Raw genomic sequence first — 23,280 nt, 5'->3', positions numbered from 1 at the left:
ACCCCTCTGTGAAAAAACAATTGCTTAAACATCATTTATTACAAAATATATTCTGTTTTATTATTTAATTATTTTAATATTTTTATTTCAATAGTAAAAAAAAATTTGAAGAAATTAAAATTTTTAATGTGAAGGCTGTTGCTGCTTTTCCTTGATTAACAGATTTAATTGAGGGATGGTTTTCGACAAAGCAACGCGCATATCATGTTCGACATTCACTCTATTTCGATGTTTTGTTTTTATTGTGACAAGTGTGGAAAATCCCGCTTCACAAAGATATACTGTAGCAAACGGAATAATGACTGCCATAGCTCGTTTTACAAGCAATGGGTAGCCTTCTCTTAAAGAAGATCAAAACTCTCCAAGAGTTTTTGAATCGAAATCCATTTTTAACAAGGACTTTGTTTTCAAATCAATTAGCCCATCTTTGGCAAGGTTCATGTCATCGATACAGTCAATATCACAAAGGATTACGAATCCACAACTCATTTTTTATATTTATTCCATTCGAATTGAAATATTTTTCAAATGAAACTTGAAGTACTTCCAGGTGTTCACAGATTTCATTTTTCAAGTTATTCAATAACAAACTATCTTTCCGAGATCCATTTTCAAAAAGCCCTTTGTCCAACATTTGAAAGTTTGCATATATCCCATTTTGAATTCTAATTTTCCAAAGTGACATTTTCAATAAAAATGCCTATAGTTTCTCAGTGGCATCCATAACTGTTATATCAGGTCCTTGAATTGAAAGACATATATCGTTCATGTGGTTAAAAATGTCTGCCAGGTAAGCCAATTTACATATAAAATCTTTTTTCTTGAAATATTCGAAGAGTGAGTTATCGTTTTCTTTTAAAAATGTGATACTTCTGTCTTCAACATGAAAATTCGTTTCAAAACCTGCCCTCGTGACAGCCAGCGCACTTCCGTGTGGGACAGAAGTATCTCATGTTCTGCGTTCATTTCTTGACACAGTGTTTTAAAAAGACGATGAATAAGAGCTCTACTTCTAATAAAATTCAGAGTTTTAATAACTATTGACAATACTTCTTTTAAGCTGGTTGGAAGAGTTTTTGTAGCCAGTGCATGTCTATTAAAAAACAATGTGTAACAATAACATTAGGAGCCTCTTTTTTTTACCAAATGGGCAAAACCAGATTTATTGCCAAGCATCGCAGGTGCTCCATCCTTACAAAGTAAATGAAGTTTTTGTTTCCAGTCGAAGTCGTGTTTGGAAAAGAAAACATTTAAAATCGCTAAAACATCAACTGCCTTTGTAGTTTGCAAAAGAGACTCACAAAATAAGAATTCTTCTTTGATAGTATCAGCAGACACGTAACGAACAAAACCAAGAAGTTGACTACAATTCGAGATGTCTGTAGTTTCATCTAGTTGCATACTAAAGGGAAATGGCGATGCTTTCAATTCATCGATGATCTGTTTCAAGATATTGCAAGAAATTTCAACTATTCTTGAATGTATCACATCCTTGGACAATGGAATAGACTCAAGGTTTTTTCTCTGTTCCAGCCCACAAACTAATTCAATCATTTCCAGCGCACATGGCTTAATTAATGTCTCTCCAATAGTATGCGGTTTCTTACTTTTGGCAATACGATATGCAACTCTGAAAAATACCTCAACCAAAGATTTTTGTGAAATACCAAATCCAAGTTTGGTTAATGTTCCAGATTTCGAAAACTGGGCTTTCTTCTTTGTAAAAAATTCTAGATCTTTAGATGCATTTTCAGGATGAAGAGATTTGAGATGCTCTATCAATTTTGCCAGTTTCATATTGTCGTTTGCCAAAACTTTTCCACACAGAAAGCATTGTGGCTTTTCAACACCGTCCGATTCCTTCATGCAGCAGAATCCATATTTTACATAATTTTCATCATACTTCCTTTTTTTGGACATTTTGGGCTACAAAAAAAAAAAAAAAAAAAAAAAAAAGAAACAAGTAATCAAATGAAACATTAAGAACAAACATTAAGACACAAAAAATACTTGAAAAAAATACTTTAATTACAACTTATGAAAAAGTAAAACAAATATTTTGTTTAAAAAATTTGCAAGAACTTTGCGGAACTGATTTTAACGTCAGTTTATTTCCAAGTGAAGTAAAATTCAAACGCTACTTTGTGTTTCTAAAAATTTCAAATTTTATATGGTTTGCGAATGTTCTTTTCCTTGTATTGTGGAGGTCTCTATTATTGGAAAATGGTAGACAGACGGCTTACAGAGGTTGCCCTTGACAAAAAAAAAAAAAAAAAAAAAAAACCCTTTTTTTTTTTTTTTTAAATATTGATGCAAACATTTTAAAAATTAGGAGCAGTCAGCGGACCCCCAAAATATGACCCATGGACCCCCACAGGTTAAACACTGCTCTATAGCCTCACTTGACAAAGTAGTCACGCCTTCAAAGTAGACTTTGCATCTTGTCCTCCGGCCACACTCATGCATTTCATATACTTGCAGTGTCCTTAATAATTCAAGACAGTCGGTATACAGCTTGCTATCTGCAAGCTTCACACAGCAATAGCGTAAAAAGAAAAGGAAAAGCACATTACTTTTTCCAGGCTCGTTTGCTTTGCTAGTACCTATCTGATTCCTCGGCCATATTCCCATTATTTTAAAATATGATAAGTGTATGTAGAACTATAGGATGCTTGTCGCACGCAAAATAATGCGAAAATCAAAATATTTGTGCACAACAGCAACAAGAACTACATTTCTGTAAAACATCTCGTCTATGACTGCTAAGTAACTGGTTTCACCATCTACAAAATTATTACAAATAAAAGAGCGAGGAGGATGACACTAAAAGTATACGTGTATGCCTTTCCTACGTGTGCTTATGTATGTGCTTTTGAAATGTATCTAAAAATGCTTGCTCTTGAATTAATGAGGTTAAGGTCATCCATATATGATTCAAAAGAGTGTTGCGGAATAGTGAAGTGTGCAGGTTAGTTACCTACTTCAAATTTCCAACGTGTTTTTTCCATTGCTTCGTCAGCCTGAAATAATATTATGGAACGCATCAAAAATATCACCGAATGAATTAAAAATGTGATTTTTTTTTCAGCATTAAGAAAGGGGAAGTAATGCATCCTTGAAACAGTTGGTGTTTCAAAGTTAGTGCTTCCTTCGAAATTAATGCTGTTTAAAATTAGTAACGTTTAAATTTTTAGAGGAGCGAAAAGCAGATAATTTTTAATTCAGTAATTTTAATATTGTTTCATGCTTTATTTATGATATTTTTAATGTTGATTTTATATGGTTGAGTTAAGCAATTTATTGCTTTTTGGTAAAACTGTAAATGCAAACTGGATCCAAGATGATAAATATGCCCCATGAAAAATCCGAAATTGTGTCTACAGAAAAGAAATGTTTATCTGTTCAGTATTCACACAGGTATAACGTCCTACAAAAGATCTTCCAATAGACAGGTATAACGTTTTTTGGAAAAAGATGTACAAAAGGTATTTCTGTAAAAAGAAATATTGGCTTTGCTTCCAGATATTTTAATAGATGAGGCCTAATCTATTTATATTTGCGAATGTATTGAAACTGATAACTGGAATGTATTGAACAAAATTAAACGTACTTTTCTAATTTTGAACACATTACATGTGATGACTTTGTTTCAGTTACTTACAACAAATTTAAAGATTTGGAAAAGTATTTTCGTCGAAAGTTAAAGTTAGGTTCTGCATTTCATTTAAGTGATCAAATTCTGATTGAGTCTTTAACATAATGTTTGTCAAAATAACACCGTTATGTTCCATCATCGTATATTCACTGTCTATTCAAAATAAAAGCTCACTTTAAAATTGGATTTTCCTTCCAAGAAAGTTATTTCGTCTCAAGTACTAAGAAAGCACAGTAATGTGCCGAGATTTACTGTTTCTAGACAGAACCCGAGTACAAATTTTAATTATCCAAGATATAATGTGCTGCAAACCATTCTATCCTGGATCTTACGTACCTCAAAATCCCGTCTGGAGAAATATTCAGCCACCACTACTGAGATATCCAAATTAATAATACCTAGCGTTAAACTATAATCAACCTCCATCCTATCAAAATCAAACCTCACCTAAAAAATGGCAGTTCTTTTAAGTTAAATATCAAGGTAAGGGGATAATAACTTTCCTCCTATTATCGATACACATACTCAGGTTAATGTAATTTCTGAGAAAACTTGCACTGATAATTTTGAAACTCTCGAAAATGAAACTATAATAAAACTATTTTCTTTAGCGAGAGGTCTTCCTGTCACTAAATTAGTAAATTGTCGTGCAAAATTAGAAGAAAGAGGCCATTGCTAAATATAACTTTCGTATGAATTTCTAATGATTTCATTTTAATGAAAAGTTTGCCATCAGTTTGGCAAATGATAGCGCAGCTTTTAGCTACGCAAATTCGACGTTTCGTATTCTACGTGTACACCGCTCGGTTGCTAGGATAATTATTTGTTATTGAAACTGGTTACTATTGTTCCTTTATGGTAGATTTTTTTCTCAAATATTAAAATGGGCAATCAAGTTACTTCTTTCTCACAATTTAATAATTTATTTTTTTAAAAGCTATTCCCAGTGTATCGACATATTACTTCAACATTTGAAATTCCTTTTACAAATAATTTTAGAACTGAAATTTTTATATGATATAATTCTTTTATTTATCTGATTCTCTTTTATTTATCTTTATATGCTGTTAAATATTACGGAATTTTCATATCTTTTACTACAATTATGTTAATTAGTTAAAGAAACTTGTTGCCTAAGCATTTAAGATTTAATCCATGAGATTCTAGGGAATAGACTTGGATTTTCCGTGGTGCTTTGATGATGTCTTGAACTAGTTGAAAATTATATTTATTATTTTGAAGTGCACGTATTGCAGATTGGCAATCATGAATAATATTTATGTAATGAAGGTTGTTTTCAGTTGAATAATTTATTGCTAATTTTATTGCTATTAGTTAAGCTTGGAAGGTGCTACTTTCCTTTGTTAAACGTGCTTTGAGTATTCTTTTTTCATTTGAATTTGTTAATATAACACATGTACTTCCAACTCCTGTTTCAATTTTTGAATCATCCGTATAAATTTTTGGATACATATAGTCTGTAGGAAGTGGTTTTATTGAGCAGTAGATTCTTGGGTTTATTGCCGGATGCTTGCTGTATCATTTTATTCAGGATTCGTATTTGAAAGGGTCGAGGAATTCTTCTAAGATTTTAAATGGTTTTCTTAATCTGAGAACTGTGCCTTTTGCATTTTCTGCCTGTGCTGTGATATATAGAGGCGGGATTTCGGCAAGTATGCAAAGGGCTGAATTGGAAGTAGTTCTAAAAGATTTTGCAATTCGAAGAAGAAATTATCGTTGAATTGCTTATAGTAGCTTTTGTTTCCTTATTAGTCACAGTACCGTTCATTTAAGTCGACAGATTGGTTTGAATAGCCAGCCCTATGGCGCGAGTAATCATACTTCTAAACTCTGCCAGCTGCTTATCTAAATACACGTATAGTACACTTACCCTTATGTCATTGGCGTCGAAATTGAAATCATTCGCATATCTCTTGCCATACTATATTCCTGCCGAGTTTCGTGATTGTGGCTCGATTTCTTCTGGTGTATATATTTATGACAGAGTGTATTTGCCTAAGGTTCTGTGTTGAAATCGAATAAACTTATTATCCGATTAAATGCAATGAATAAAATAACCATGTTCTTTCTATTAAACGACGTTATTTTTCATTTTTGCGCTGCAGTTCATTTTGTTAGCTTTAAATATAAGGTCGTTCAGGGACATCTCGACACCTTAAGGGAAAATTATAAATAACTGGTTGACATTTAAGGATTTTATCATTTATTTTTACAGAAAATAATTATTCCTGTACTAGTAACACTTTATGAAAATTTGGCTTACCTGAAAAACATCATAGGTCATATAAATGCAATGAAAAGCATAAAAGCCAGATGTCCACTTCTTCCTTAACTGCGGGAGATCTCGACAGGTATCTACGAGGCGGCAGGTACAAATCAGAACAATGGCTTTTTTTAAGAAATAAGGACAACGCACTATGGAAAAGAAAGATTGACAGCCTAAACACATATTAACAATGCAACAATATATATCCTCCCTTTTAACAATGTACATTTGTTGCATGTAAACTGGGGTTGATTCCCATTTTGTACACACGCTTCATGGAACCACGTACTACACTCTCCAACACATTTCACCCACTTCTGTCCGGCAGTATCATCAAAATAGTACCCACCACACTCGCCACAATAATTTTCACTGTCTTCGAGATCCCTCGAGGTACTGAGTTGAGTTCCTGTCTGACGTCTAGGTCCCTGTGTTGGTGTTTTACTGCGTAGTTAACTCCTGTATTCTGCGGATGTTATAGTGGTATAATGGCTGATTCTTGTTTTTTCTCCTATTCCGTACAGAGTGGTTCTGTATTACTGATACAGGGAATAATTCCAAAAATGATGTAGAAGCTGAAGCAGTAGATGGTGATGATGACATCTGGAGGTTATCGTCTTCCTCTACCATGGGATGGTGCCATTTGTAGTATACATGAGTTCATATTCAAACACATTGTCTTCCAAAATATCGGGATTGTATGGGTATATTCCACATTTTCGAAAGCCATTGGCAAAATTGCCTGACTTGACTGTCGAGATCTCATCGTAACCTACTGTCGAAATCTCCCCGAGTTACACATTTCTATGAAAAATGGCAGCATTCCCCTCTGACTGACTATGAAAACTTTTTGCGTAGACATCCATGTTCCTGAATGCCTGATCTCACTAGCCAGTCATTTAGAAGTTGCCAAAAATCGAAGCCATCGTCCACATTTATCATCGTTATCAAAGCCAATCTTATACTTTATGCATTGCAAACTATGAAGAACTCACCTGGAAGATTATTAATATTTATTTTCTTGATCAATCTCTGACTTTACAACACTTTCGATTCACAATTACGGACTACACTCTTAGGTTATTCCAATACAGTGGTTTCCATATGCGACACCAGGGTGCAGACCACTCTACTAAGGGACTTCCTTAAAAGTGTCGAGATGTCCCTGAATGACTATCTATATAATTTTTTTTTTTCATTTCTGTGTTTTGGATTGTTATTGGTATTTCATATTTTGTGTTAGTAAGCTACATTATGCTTTTTGCAAGTGTCTACTCAAGCTTCACGTTAAAGTACGTGAACAAAAAATAAAAATGTCTCCTGTTCGATATTCTCTTCCCTTGCTCTATGAATAATGCATATCAAGGAAAAAAATTGCACACAGATAGGTGCACATCAATGCACCATAGATGTGCACATCATTATCCTGGTAAAAGGATGTTAATGATCTTCACTGATTTATCTTTGCAGCGATTGCTGTTGGTAACGATCCTTTGAGAGATACCCATGAGAAGGAAGTCGTGCAATGGAAATTTGATCAATTGGATGACAATGGGGATTCGTACTTGAAGAAGAAAGAACTCAGAGATCTGCGACGTATGACAAAGAGAATTGTCAAACCCAAAGTGTGTGCCAAAACTTTTGCCAAGTATTGTGATCTAGATCAGGATAAGAAGATTTCGCGGTCTGAATGGTCTGTCTGCGTAGGCGTTGATATCAACAGTAAGTGTTCGTATCTCTTTTAGTATTATTATTTAATATTTAATAAGTTGAATTGTCTGCATATTTAAATACATAATAATATTGCATGCTGGGTAAAAGCTTTTATTTTTGAGATTTCTGAAAGTCTGCTACCAATAACAAAAATATCACACACTTTGTTTTCAAGTAGAACAAACGTTATTAAATTTTTAATAATTATATAAGTAAATTATAGATCGTGAATCTTATATTTGAACGCAATATGAAGAATCTAGAATCGTAAATTCACAAATTGTTATCCCACGCATTATTTGTTATAACGTATATAGTGATGTTACTGCATAATATTCTCTTTGATTTTGTTTAACTGGCTCAATGTGGTTAACAAGGCGAGATAATTTATCGAATAATAGGTGTATCGAATAATAATTTTTATGTTTTTAGCTCTGAGAAATATTTCCGTTCGTACACTTTTCATACAATGTAGATGCTCAAAATTTATCATAAGATTTAGCTAAGTACCAAAATGTAATACACTATTATTTACTTAAAAACATTTATGTTCGTTCAGTAGAATTTCAGCTAATTTATCTGAGTAAATTATCGTGTTTGGATATAACGTAAACAAATTTTATTCCATTATGTTTACTTTCCTTATTTTCTTAAAAATTAGTTTCTTAACTCCATTCCATTCACGACTCTAAAATATTTATTCATTTAAAGTTTGTTTCGATGATAAAAAATAGATATTATGAAATTTCCAAATGAAGCAGCGATTTTAATATATTTAAAGTTTTAAATTTTAAAATATGAAAATGAAACAAAATCTTATGTTGAATCCATTTAGAAATGCACTTAAATGTTTTACATCGAGAGCAAATATGAACACATTGTTCAAAGGAATTTCGCCCTTACTGCTTTTTATTATGGAATAAATTATTCCGTGGTATTCAGGTTATATGCCGAACGAAATAAGCTGTAATGTCCCCTAATGAAAAGGTTAAAGAAATTATAAAATTTAGGCAATGTTGTTTTAGGATCATGGAAACGATGAGGAAATACTTCAGCTTGTTTGTCAAATTTTGATCAAATATTTACTCCATAACATGTAATAAAAATTCATTTGTTATTATACTTATCTGAAAGCAGTGGATTTTGGACCTGATTTATATCTGGTATCTCTGAACTGATAATTATTATGCCTTTGTGAATTTCTGGTTCAGTGATGTACAACTTGGTAATTAATCACTTTCTTCTATGCTGCATCTTGGCAGTTCTAAGTTTAATAGCTTTTCCTAACTGGCCATCACGAGCGTTGGAATCACTTTTGTTTGATGGTATCACTTTGCCGGAGATAGTCTCAAAGTGTCCAGTGTTCGGCTTGCCATTCTGATAGAAAGAGTGCATATTCATTTTCTTTTGGTCCCTCTATTCGATTTCTAACAATTTATCCGTATATGAAACACTTAAAATTACTGCAATCCATAAAGTGAAATATGATTTCATAAAATAGTAGTTGTAAAAAAGTTGAAAAAAAATCTGGTGTGTACACCACATGACTTCTTTGCACGAAATATTAAATTATACGCATTTGTTTCCATCATTTTAACTTATTTCCTCGAATTTCATTAGAGTTATATTTCTCAATTAATTCAGCTCTCATTTCGCGGCAAAGCGAAAATACGTAAAATTCAAATTATTTTCAAAAATTGAAAGATATAGAAAAACATAAATTACCGAATATAGCTAAAACAATTAAAACATAATTTTTGCAATTAAAATTATAGTTTCTACGCAAAACAAGCAATTCGGCAAGAAGGCAGGTTTTTCGGTGCACAAAACTAAAAGTTTCCTTTTGGTCAAAATCGGCAAAAAGACACTCAAGGTGCAGAAAGATTTCATTTACTATTCTGCTAAGTGTCAAATGTAAACAAATAGGGCATCTATAGTAAAACAAATTAGGCTTAGTCGCATTTAAACAACTTTTAAATTGTTGATAATTCTGCAACTATTGAATGCAGATTAACTAAAAGCATAAAAACCTTAACCGGGAGATAAGAACAACATAAGTCACTCATTTTTAAAGCAAAAAATAAACAATTTACCATCATATAAGAAAAAATGTCTGATCTGTACACCACATAACTTCCTTGTACGAAATATTAAATTATACGCATTTTTTTTCTTGCATTTTATTTAAACTTATTGAATTTAATTAAATCTACTTCGTCGATAGCGCATAAACCACAATAGAATTAATGCACTCTTTAAAATTCACTATATTTATTTATCATAGCGACATTCTGGCGCTAGGTTCACTTAACAACGTTACGTCTCATTTTATAACTCAGAATGCACAAAAATTATATCATCCGAAGAATTATCTAATTGCTGCCAAATGTTACATTTAAATACTATAATAAATTTAACGTGATGTATAAAAGAAATTGAACAAATAAAAAAGAAGCAGTTTTTCATAGACGATTCAGCGCTGCTTAGCTAATGCGCATGCGAAACTTGTAAACATTTTCCTCTGTCCCAGACAGGCTGGCGACAACAGTTGCTGCTAATACGAAACACTTTTACAAAATACAAAAGTTTCATTAGAGATATATTTCTCATTCAATTAATTCAGTTCTCACTTTTCGGCAAGGCAAAAATACATGATAACTCAAAATATCTTCATTAAAAATTGAAAGATATAGGAAACCATAAAACACGAAATAGAGTTAAAAACAATTAAAAAAAAACAATTTTTACAATTAGAGTTCCTGCGCAAAAACAAGCAATTCGGCCAGCAGACATAAAGGCAAATTTTTCGGCGCACAAAAATTAAGTTTCCTTTTGGTCCCACTCGGCAAAAAGACACTGAAGGCGCATAACTATTCTGCTAAGTTTCAAATGTAAACAAATATGGCTGCTATGGTAAGAAATATTAGGCTTAGCCGCATTTAAACAACTTTTAAGTCGTTGATAATTCTACAACTATCGCATGGAGATTAATAAAGGTATAAAAACCTTAACCGGAGATAAGAACAACATAATTCAGTCATTTTTAAAGCAAAATATGCGCAATTTACCAACATATAAGAATAAAAAGACTGAGCTCACGGAGCCGGGTAACAGTGGGTATGTATATACTTTTGATGCGGCTGATTGCAACCAAAAAGGATGGTGCACAACTATGTTATAACAGCCCTATATACAAAATTTCAGTGTTTTGAGGCTACTCGTTTTTGAGTTATGCGAGATACATACATAAATACGTATGTACAGACGCTACGAAAAAGTTTCTTCTGAATCCATTTTAAATCAGTTTTATAATTCGTTTGGGGGGAAAAGAGTCCTTTATTCTGTCCTTACGTACATATGTTACGCAAAAACACCGTCAAATTGCATTCGATAGTGGTCAAAATGGATATTGTCGTTGAAATACGGTATCCGGAATTTTTCATGATTACAATACTTCCTTTACTTCGCCCAAGGAACTAAAGAGATTCTTTGTAATTTAGCATTTAAAACAGATTTATTGTATACCGATTATAAATTAGATCTTTGTTTTACTTTAAATTAATTTTAATAATCCTGTTTGAGACTACGTTTCGCATAGCAGTTAATTCTATTCATAATTCTATTCATATTGATTTAATTGTTCAAAGAAAGAGGAAGAATATCTGATTATTTTGTTTGCGGCTGAAAGTATGGATGTACTTATACACTACGGAAGAATGCATTTTAACTGCTTACTTTGCGATTTACAGATTAACAATTCGTAAGTCAGCCGACTCATAAAGATCCACTCTGCTAGGATTGGATTGCATCCAAATCTCACAGTATTACATGAGCTGCAAGTTCAAGCAAAATCTCCATGTGGCGATTTCCATACGATGAATTATAGTACACTCCCTGCCGTTTTAACCTTTTAAGTACTAAAATGGATACAATCTATGTAAATCATAGTAGTGTACGATTGTACAGTTTTAAAATGCTTATGTACTTTTAACAGAAATTACAATACTTTCAGGATGTGTTTACAAAAAGTGATGTTTTTGGATTAAACATGAAGAGAAATTCTATCGTGGTAAGAACATAAAGAAAACAGCATATTGAATCTTTGAGAAGGCAAAGCTATTTAACTAATTCATTGCATTTCGGAAAAAATAGAATGTTATGAGTTAAAACAAGGTTTTGTTGTTTACTAAAAAATTCAGGAGAATGCAGCTATTAAACGTGGAAAACAAACTTCTGAGGTATACAGATAAAACCCGGCAGAACACAAAACAAACACTAGTAAGGCGTGCGATAGATTATTACAGCTGTGCATGGGATCCGAGGAAAAGTGTAATAAAGTTATCTCATGTATTCTAGTGGTTAGAAGAAATAAAATACCACAGGAATGGTTGCGGTACATCTTTTCGAAGAGGTGGTGTGAGGCTTCAGAGTCCCTTAGTGGTCTTTCAGTGTTGCACATGATGTAGCTGTCAGTGAGTATTCAATTCGTCGACTAATTGATACCAGTATAAATGGCATGGCATTGTTAAATTATGGACTGTCTGACATATTCTATATTGGTGTCTCGACGCTAGACATTTTCTGAATTTGTCGAAGACGCTGAATGAGTTACTTTGGACTCAGTTAGTTTCTTTCTTCATTCCTTCCTTAAAGGATTTCTGGACACAATTGCTTTCACATGCTGAATACAACGCTAAGCGTCTTTGAATGCTGTCGAAGACTAACTGAATGCGCGCAGTAAGTTCCTCTGCAATGTTCAAGGACTGCTAATACACAAATAGTTTCATAAATCAATAAGCTTGAAATCTGGCGATGTACAGACTCCGGGTATAAATTACGGGTGGTTTTTTAATCCGGCCAAGTGACGTCAGAGGATTTTGAAATCTCAAGTCTCCTAAACAAAACAGAGTACTGAAATCATTCCAAAGCATATTGTTCCTTTTAGCCTCTTGAATGCGCCGTGTAACGTTACAGACTTTTAGGACAGTCTAAAATCTTTATAATGATTTTCAGGTCGTTTTTAAAGACTTTAAAGACTTTCAGTGAGCTTTCTGTCGAATTAACACCTCTTCCGCAAGGATTATTCATAGTTTCCTGGAATAGCCTCAACGTGCTTATCCTTTGTCAAACTGAGATAATTAGAGCTTTCCGTGTGATAGACATCGGTTTTTGGGGGGTTGGAGGGAGAAGATTTTAATAAGATGATCGTTATAAAATCTTGTATTATCGTTCACAAAGACAAATTTTGGGCCTTCGTTTATAGAAAATCTGATATGTTAGCAAGATTCCGTCTTTGTATTTTTGGTTTATACTTCAAACCTTGCTTACAAAACACCCTGGGCACTCTGTAATTTGTCTTTATACTTACCCAAATCGTTACTTTAGCCACTGTGGTATCTCGTTTTTGTGACTTAAAAAAGAATGTAATGGATTCTTTTTTCTATCGAGATGGATCTACAGTAAGAATAGCATAGACACAAAGCCTAGACTCATTGATGGCAAAAAATATTTGTCCTTTATAGTTGGCTGTAGCTTTGATAATACTGAAGGTTATCTCGGGCTATTAAGTCAACTTCTTTCATAATGCTGTCTGTGTAAACAAAATGACCCAAAATTGTTTTCCTTGTGGCTACTGAAAGTATGATAGTAGGAGACACCTTTATAATTCGATGTCTTAAATTCATAAGAGACAACAGCGACTTCAACCTTGTCGGCAGTGAGCATTTTTTTAAAGCCTAAATTATATTTTGAATTTGTATCCTGCATTGGCTTCTTTCTGTCGAATAATTGTCTCTTTTGCTGTAAATCTCCTATTTCATGCTACTTTGAGTTAACTAAGCCCTCAGTACAGCATACAAACACCCACTCAACAATTTCGGTGCAATACGCATAAAAAGAAAATCGTTTCATGCTTCTTTTTATTACATGTCTGAATTTCACTTTGAATACTTATTTGTACCTCTTTCAATATACCATACATTAAGTTTATTATTTTAGAATATAATTTAATTTTGAGCATTTATTGTGCAGTAAAAGTCTTTTTTTTTATTATTATTATAAAATCTTCCGCCTTTTTTGAATATTTTGTACGATATCTGAAATAATAAATCATTAAATTAAGGTCCATGCAGCATTTATGGAAACAAAAGCTTAATAAACTTCATTGTTTATGCAGTAGATAATTATAAGTTGTTTAATCCTTTTATTTAAACTATTCGCATTTTAGAATTTTTTCCACAAGTCCTTAATAAATGAAGGGTTAAATGCGTCATCATACTTCGAACTCAGCATTTTTAAATGCAGGAAATTTTTCCTAAAAAAAAAAAAGAGAGAGAGAGAGATGAAAGCACAATTTAATGAAATGCTATTGTTAAATTTTCTGAATTCCGCTTATATGTTACCCTAAAATTTTTCTCTTTAAAAAAATGTTGTTGTATGCCGACAGAGAACGTAAAAACTTTTGAATGGACTTCCTGGGAATGACGGAATCAAAAGGATAGAATTTCAAGTTGTTTTTCTTTATAACTTAAAAACAAAATTACTTCCTACTTCCCAAGACACTTAATAAAAGAATACGCCATTTCCTAATCAAACAGCATTGACGTCCCTGCAGATAACAATGGACAAGAAAAAAGATATCAGCAACGTTCCACTTACTCAAAAGTAAAGGACTAATGCTAGTTTTTACATTCTTTATGCACTTAAAAAAGCTTATTTCTTTTATTCATTATTTTTTTCCCTCTCAACAGTGTTACTGTCCCGTACATGCTTGTTAACACTTCCTGCTCAGATGTATAACATCAGTATTTGGGCATATTTAATTTGCAGGCTTAATTTGCATGAATATTTGAAGGTTAATTGTGCAAATGCATTGTGCTGTTGACGTGCTTGTTGAATTGCTATTGAAATGCCCCTGATGTATTTGTCAAATTGCAGATTCTTATTTAAGCCACGACTGCATGATATACGTGTACATTGATGCATGTGGTTTATATGTTGTTACAAAATCACTTAATGCTTTTACGCAAACGCTAATAATTAAAATGTAACAATTCCCTCACAGTATACTTCATCGATAAACTTAAATTATACATTAAGCCATCCAAAATACAATGACATGCGAAAGATTAGCCTAGTGCTCATGGCTACGCCAGGGGAATTTTGGCAATGTGTATAAAACAGTATGAAATGCAAGCTTTCTTTTATTCAATGTCGAATCATGTCTCAGTAGTTATTGCCAGCCGTGCCGGTTACACGAAAATTTTTTAGTATTCCACTAGCCGAATGGGACTGTAATTTTAACCAGTTTACCAAATTATTTGTGCACTTAATATGGTTTCAGTAGCTCTTGTTCTTAATAGTGCTACATTTTGGATAATCAACATTGTATTACATATTTACGCATTTCGTCGATCGAGCTTTCTACTGTACATTCTGTCATAACATTTGTTTTCGGGAAAACAGAATCTAAATTTAGAATTCTGTGTTTATTTCAAGTTGAATGACTTTAGCTTACATGCTGATAACAGGTTTCATATTCAAATGAAATTAGTAATTTCTTTCTGAATACCAGGATGTAAGGAATAGACCAAAGAAATTTCTCTCTACCGAAGTTTTATTTAAATTTCATCTTGATTATACGTTTTCATACTACTTCGTTCACTACATTTAGCATCAAAAGGTTATTAGAAGTATCTTGGCCCTGATTTTCGTCAAAAGGCGGAAAAAGAGAAAATATTCTAGGCCGATGAAAATATCTGAAAGGAATATTAATTTACAACTTTTTTAAAATTTGAATGTGTTAAAAACAACAAATCTCGCTGTAATGCGTTCTTCCAATCTCAGAATACGACTGTCAGTTTTATATAATAATCTCAGAATACGACTGTCAGTTTTATATAATAATAATTCAGGAGTGAATGTTCATTATGGGGAGAAAAGTTGATTCGTGAAAGGTGTATCTCCCGAATTTGTATGAATGACAATTTAGCATGTGAAAAGATTTTCTTCCCGAGCCTTTACATTATTTATTTTTAAAACAGTAATTATTCCGTCTGCTTTTACTACTTCTGCGAATTAAATTCTAGATAATTAGGAAAGTACCAGTTCAAGAAACGCAGCATCTGCAGCTTTTGATTATACTGACGTGCTTTAATATCAGTTTTATAATCCATTTCTTGAAATATCCATCTCAATGACAAAAAATGCTTCATAAATTGACTATATTACTCAGTGAAGCTTACGGGGGCAGGAATGAACTTAAACAAATAAGTCAGTAGTAAAATAATTAATTCAGTTAATATTTTAACTAAATTAATTTTTGGTTCGATAGAATAGCAGTCTTAGTTTAATAGAATAATTTAGAGTCTTAATTTAGTAAACTACTATTTAGTAATTTTCAGGTTTGTACCTGCTTCAATAGTTTAAGAAATTTAATTACTTCATAATTTTGCAATTAATTTGATGAAATTAACGCAAAATTTATTTTAATATTCTAAACAATTTCACTTAAGTAATTATCATGCAGGTTACTTAGCAACAATCAAAATGTATTTTTACTTCCTTGTACGAAGTAGAAAGGAAGTATTGTAATCGCGAAAAGTTTCAGGCAGCGTATTTCAACGAAAATATCCATTTTGACCGCTATCGAATGCAATTTAACGATGTTTTTGCGTGATATCTGTACGTAAGGACAGAATAAAAGACTCTTTTTCCTCCAAAAAATTATAAAACTGCTTTAAAATTAATTCTGAAGAGAATTTTGCGTGGCGTCTGTACGAACGTATGTACGTACGTATCTCGCATAACTCAAAAACGAGTAGCCTCATAACGTTGCAATTTTGTATATAGGACTACTATAACATGTAGATGTGCACCTCGTATTTTGGTTGCAATCAGCCGCATTAAACGTATATAAATATATTTATATATATATATGTATCCACTCAGTAATCTCAGTTTCTTTACTCTTATATGTTTGTAAATTGTACATTTTTTGCTTTAAAAATGATTGAATTATGTTGTTTTTGTCTTCCGGTTAAGGTGTTTATGCCTTTAGTAAATCTGTGTGCAATATTTTTAGAATTATCAACAATTTTATAGTTGTTTAAGTGCCGCTAAGCCTTTTTTTTTTTTTTTTTTTACAGCGGCCATTGATTGTTTACATTAGTGGATTGGTTGCCAATCTAGAGAAACTTAGCTTCGCAACAACAAAGATAACGCCTTCATTTATTATTGCGAATTAAATCATGCTTAATCCTTTCTGGAATTTTTTCGAGGAAATACGTGTTTAAGATTTACTTCGTAATTTTTAATATAGATATTTTGTGTTTTTATGTATTTTTGCTTTCTCACGAAGTGAGAACTGAATTAATTGAATGAGAAATACTCAATCGTCTGTTTCTTTTTTGTGTTCTTTGCTTAATTTCTTTTATACATCATTCTAGCTTTATTATAGTATTTGAATAGAACATGTGGCAACGATTAGATTATTACTATCATTACTATTCGTTAAATGATATAAATTTTGTGCATTATGAGTTATAATATGAACGAAACATAATACTCTTAAGTGAATCCAGAGCGCCAGAGTGTCGCTATGGTAAACACATACTAGAGTGAATTTTAAAGAATGCATTTATTCTATTGTGGTTTATGCGCTGTCCTCAAAGTAGATTTAGTTCAATCCAATAAGTTTAAATGAAATGCAAGAAAAAATGCATATAATTTAATATTCCGTACAAGGAAATCATGTGGGGTACACATCAGATTTTTTATTTTTATAGTATACAAATAAATATATGAAGTGCGTATTATTTACATACTAAACATGGGTCGCGACCCGTTTGGGGGTCGCGGGACCCGCAACAGGGGTTCGCCAAAACTTTTTGCCGTTTTGGTATTTCTTTAATTTATTATAATAACTTTACAGTTACCAAATATTTTTACACAATGTATCTGAAGATAGATAAAAATAAGATAATACAGACAAAGAAAAAAAAAACGAAAACTTTTCGACGCATTCTTTTTATAATAATAAACGTTCATTTTCCTTGCTTTGCCCGTGATGATGTCATCTCGTCTGTTACTTATTTAAAACTTTCACATTATTCTTTGTCTTAAAGTTGGAAGTTTAAGTTAATGACCTAAAACTGCTGTAATACATTACAGTACAAGTGAAAAAATTGACAGTTTCACCTATGGTTGTGTCGGATTTGCGCTATACTTATGGGGTCCCACAAAAATTTTAAAAATATTATGGGGTTGGGGGGTCGCGAAAAAATCTCAGTGATAAAAAGGGGTTGCGACTGAAAAAAGTTTAAGATACCCTAGTATACAGAAATCCAATATTAAGAAAATCTCAGAACTACAAGCTAAAAATGTACTGCCAATGCAGTTACTATATAAGCCAGCATTTCTTCTCTTTAAGTATTAATATTATCTACTCAAATTTCTTGGCAATAAAGAGGTAAAGTTCCTAGATAATTTCAGATTTTTATTCCTAACTTGATTTATTTAGATTCAAAGGGTATTTACGAAGCGAATTCTTGATAGAATTGCATCTGAAGAACAGTTCAGCTACTATATAAACCAGTATGTCTGCTGTCTGTTAAAAGTAGCATTAATATTATTTACTCAGATTTCCTTGCAAAAGAGGTAAAGTCTTGGATAATTACAGATCTTCATTCCTTGCTTGATTTATTTGGATTCAAAAGTTATTCACGAATAGTCAATATATTATACCAAATATTACGAAATAATTATACCAAATATTTACGAAGCAAATATCTGATAAAATTGTATCTGAATAACCATATTCTCTGTTTATTAGATTGGTTGTATTTGCGTTCGATCAAAAGTGAAGAAAAAACTAGTCTTAGTAGCATCTAGCAAGATGAGCACTGCATTTTTCTTGTTGCTGCTACAATATAGCCTTTAAGCCATTTTAACTGAACGCAGATCTTGTAAGATGTTGTATGATAATGTGTAATAAAGTCTTCTGATAGTTTAATTTTTATGAATAATTTTACTTGAAATGCTATCAGCCTAAAACTTTGCGTATGTATACTCTAAATCTCATATTTTCGGATTATTACAGCAAAATTTCGACTGCACCGACTATTTGACATTTAAAAATTTTCAAGTTTGCGATTTTTTGCTAATTTCTCGTCAGCTGATGATTTCCAGCAGAAATTTGTGTTTCTCGTTTAGTCGGATGTGAACCTTTTAAAATATTTCAGTTTAAATTACATGAAAAAAGGAATGGGCGAAAAATGTTTAAACACCTGTAATTTTTAATATCGATAGAAACTAATATTTTTTAAATTCCTTCTAATGTCACATTAAATATTCTTCCTCTTAAATTTAGGCTACAATTGTTATATAGAATTTTTCTCAAGAATATTTCGATCCCAATTGTGATTTTAAAAAAATATCTGCTGTCCTTTTCCGTGACAACAAAAGAAACTTTAAGATATATTTCTTATAAATTAGCATTGTATTAGTCCCTGCTTCATTTGGATTTCAATTAAGGAAATACGCGCAAAATAAATAGGTAAATAATTAAATAAATAAAATAAAAATCATACATACGTAACATGTGACTTTAAAAAAGTAAGGTTATTATGGGTAATTTTTCAGAGTTCCCATTTACCGTTCAAGTTCTTGTTAGTTCAGTAATATTAATATTATGCGTTAAATATTTGTGCTTGACTTAAATTTATATATATACATATAAATTCAATTTATTTACATTTATGGTGCTCCATATATATATATATATATTTGTTTCTTACTGTGCATAATTGTATGTCCTTATCATTCATGTTGTGTTTGTCCTTTAATTGTTTGTGTATTGTATATATATATATATGTGTGTGTGTGTGTGTGTTTGTCATTTTATGTTTGATTTTGTCAAATGCGTTTTTAATTTTTTATATGATTGAATGTTTGTTACGGTATTAGTCCTGTAAGAGCACTTAAATGTTTAGAAGCAAAAACTATATTAAGTTTATAAACTATAGTAAGTAAATAAACTATAGTATGGAATGATATATTTGAATCAAAAATTTACTTTTTGATCATCTGATCGTTAGTAGTTTTTGAATGTTAAGTGCAGATCCGTTAGGATTATCAATTTTTGTTTGGTATATAGATCTTTAATATTTTGAAAAAACTCTAAACAGAATGTATACCTTGAGGTCTTGAAATTTCCTGACATTCAACGTGATTTTCTACTTCTTAACCTCAAAAATTAATCTTAAAAAATCGGTCTTTAAAATTATTTCATTTTTAAACAATGAGAACTCTTCATAAAGTGTATCAATCATGTGTTACCATATTCACATTCGAGTATCACATCCTAAAACTATCAATAATTTTTTATCTTTTCATAGTTCTTGAAATACTACCGAAACTAATATGTAATGATATGCGCAGTAGGTTAATTATCACTACATTAATTATATGACAGAAATAAATCAGACAAATGTAGAAAACATTATCATATTCGCTCTGAATATAGGCAATATTTTTTTTCCAGAATGTCTGAGGAAGTTTATTTTCCAGTGCAGGAAACTTACTTCCTATTTCTTGTAGCATTGAAGTACCATCATCTTTTGTGCTTTCCTGTGATATTGAAAGCTTAGATAAAAATATCATCTATTCAGTTTTGCGCTATACATTTAAAATTTTAGGGTAAAATTATTCATAAATAAATGGGGAACTTCTGGTAGTTGAATAGATTTATAACGGAATTAATATCGATAATTTCATGTTCCTTGCATTTCGTTACATTTAAAAATTCGAACGTAGATTTAAATGCAATAAACAGATATAATCCCAAATGAAACAATTCTATTTAATTTAATAAATAAGTTAAACATTTTTCTGCTTATATGTATGGCATATATTCTTGATATAAATAGATTTATTGCTTCTGAAAATAATGAGTAGAATTTTTCTTCAGGCCTTTGCCACATCTTCTGTATCTTTGAAAAAAAGGATAAATTAAACTAAAGCATATTAAAAGTGCTCTTATATTTTAGTTTGCAGTCGTGTTTGAGTTTGTGTGAACGTACTCGTAAATGTGAAACTATGTATTGCAAATATTAATGCTGATTCTGCGTGATAGTTTGAACAACTGAGCTGCTTGAATGAGTGACTGATTTCTCGAGCAAGTAAGCAGTTGGTGCTGTGCATTAATTCTGAAATTGTGATCTTAGTGTTCATTTGCACACATTCATCGGACTTTTCAACACTGTTACAAGTGAATTAAGTTTAGAAAAAAATAAATATAGTTCTGTAACTATTACTGTACTGTTATTACGTAGAACAATATCGTTATCTTGTGTTTGGATAGCGGTTAAAATAAAAATTTAAAAGGGGGAAAAATATTACTTTTTGAGTTTAAGTAATATTTTAAAATTTTAGGAGAACAGAATTTTTTAATGCAAGAGACAGTGAGAGATTTCATTAAAAAAAAAAAAAAAAACCCTTCATTTTATACACTTCTACACGTAGATTTTTATCTTAGTTTAAGGACAGCCAGAGATTACGATGAAAAGTTTATTTTAATTTTCTGTAATCTTAACTTTAATTTTTAATTTTAAAAGAATGAGCTGAATATATTTTAGAAATTGATAAATATAGTTAGTTTTTAAATACTGACCGCTTGCTTAGTATCTTAAATTAAGGCTAATTTAATGTCTTGTAGATTCTAGTTTTCATTCTGTTTATTTTAATTTTTTATTTAATTCTCAGTGATAATTTTATATGATTTTTGATATTCCAAATTTTTTATATTAAAAAAAAGTTTAATAATTTCACAAACAAATCAAAAAGAATATTTTCGGTATATTCTGTTAGAAACAAGCATACGATTACTAAAACATTCTTCAGTTTTCCTCTTCCGTTCCTTAATAGTTTTTAGTAACAATAATATAATAATTGTTTTTAATATGTTGATCGCGGTAAATTGCAATTGTATACAAACGAATCGCGATGTTAAAAAGATTTGAGTAGTACTGATTTAGAGATTCCATTCCGTAGATGAAACGAAATTTTGAGTACGTAAGTACAAAATTCAATTAAAAAACTAAACTACTTTATAATGAGCTTATTGAGAACAGAGCTTATGCGTAGAAAGATGTTAAAAAAAGCGACCAAATGCAAGGCCAACTAAGTTGCATTTTTTTGTCCTTTTAATAATGGTTGATAGCGACGAAAAATTGTCTCAACTTTGATCAAAATCCATCATTAATATGTCTGTGGCAGAAGATTTCTGCTCTTATTAACAAATAATGATAGCCGTTTAAAATAGTTCTTTTGAAAACCAGATGCATGAATTGAATTTTGAGCTTTAAGATATTACATGAACAGATGCGAAGATATAGCGTGCTTCAATCATTAACGAAGTATACTGTGGTTTCCGTGAAGAATAATTTAATACAGACTATCTTAAAATGAAAAGAGAAGAAAATGTTTGCATTTTAGATGATTAAAGAAAAGATTTAAAAAAATTTCTTGATATTAATATTCAGTTGCTAATAGTTATTAATATTAGGTATTTTTAATATTTCCCTGTCTTTCCACGGCAACTGCGAACATAGGTATAAACTCTACTCCATCCATGTAGATTTAAAGATCATTTTTAAGAATTTTATTTTCATAACTAACTATCGTTAATATGATAAATTATTCGGCAAATTCAACTCAGAATTTAATTGATAATAACTACATTATAAATCATAAAGATAATAATATCAATCCACTCTTTCTAAATCAATTAGCAAAAGTAATTGCGCGTAAGCCCATGGAATATGTGCAAAGGTGATTCAAAAAGGCAGTTCATTCCATTGTGTGACTTCTCGCCAACGCGATCCTCGTAGCAGAGGGAGCCCACGAGCGATGCGTAGTGCAGGGAGAAAATTTTGCCACCTGCGCATGACGTCATGTGGGTGACAGTCGTTAGTTCTCGGCGTTTGTTTACATTCGTTGCATTTGATCTGTGATACATTTGATTTGTGTTGTTAATTTGCTTTTATAAGTAGTCGGAAATGGCAAGTTGTGCTATAGCGTTGTGTCAGAATTATAGAAGGAAAACTAAAAGTCAAGGCATCACATACCATCGTTTTCCAAGTGATCCAGAACTTCGTAAGTTATGGACTAATCGCTGCAAAAGAGCAGATAATTTCAACATCGAAAATGCCAGAGTATGTGCTCTTCATTTTACACCTGATGACTACGTACGAGATCTAAAGGCAGAATTGCTTGGTTCAACTCCTAAAAGGGTGCTGAAAGCCAATGCTGTTCCCACTTTACATCTTCCGTCATCATCATGTGAAAATAACTCATCAATAAAGTATATATGTTGTGCTTCAAAAACTGAACCTAATCTGGAGAGAACGTTTTCTAACAGGAATGAGTCATCTAAATTTATGCTAAAAAGGGATAGAGCAAGCAGGTGTCAGGCTCGGGGAACAAGGAAACGAGCATTGGAAAATTTAGCTTCCCTTTCCCCCAAAAAGAAAAACCTACAAGCTGATAAGATAGACTGTGCAACTCAGTTTACATCCAGTGACACATCTCATTTAGTTGAGCGTGTGCAAATCTTAGAAAAGGAAAA

At 31.7% G+C, this 23,280-nt stretch overlaps 1 protein-coding gene across 7 annotated transcripts in view; it reads left to right on the top strand.

Moving 5' to 3' along the window:
* Positions 1–23,280, top strand: part of LOC118188578 (SPARC-related modular calcium-binding protein 1-like) — a 426,446-nt gene that overhangs the window by 321,627 nt on the left and 81,539 nt on the right. For all 7 annotated transcript variants that reach the window (XM_085816954.1, XM_085816952.1, XM_035359050.2 and 4 more), the window contains exon 6: positions 7,413–7,664. In XM_085816954.1, the coding sequence (XP_085673080.1) occupies positions 7,413–7,664 (252 nt within the window). The remainder of the gene's footprint in view (positions 1–7,412; positions 7,665–23,280) is intronic.

The sequence above is a fragment of the Stegodyphus dumicola genome, chromosome 5, assembly GCF_044657685.1.
Source record: "Stegodyphus dumicola isolate Sdum_Otavi_A_Nest chromosome 5, ASM4465768v1".
In the NCBI taxonomy this organism is placed as follows: domain Eukaryota; kingdom Metazoa; phylum Arthropoda; class Arachnida; order Araneae; family Eresidae; genus Stegodyphus; species Stegodyphus dumicola.
This window is presented reverse-complemented; position numbering and strand designations above follow the sequence as displayed.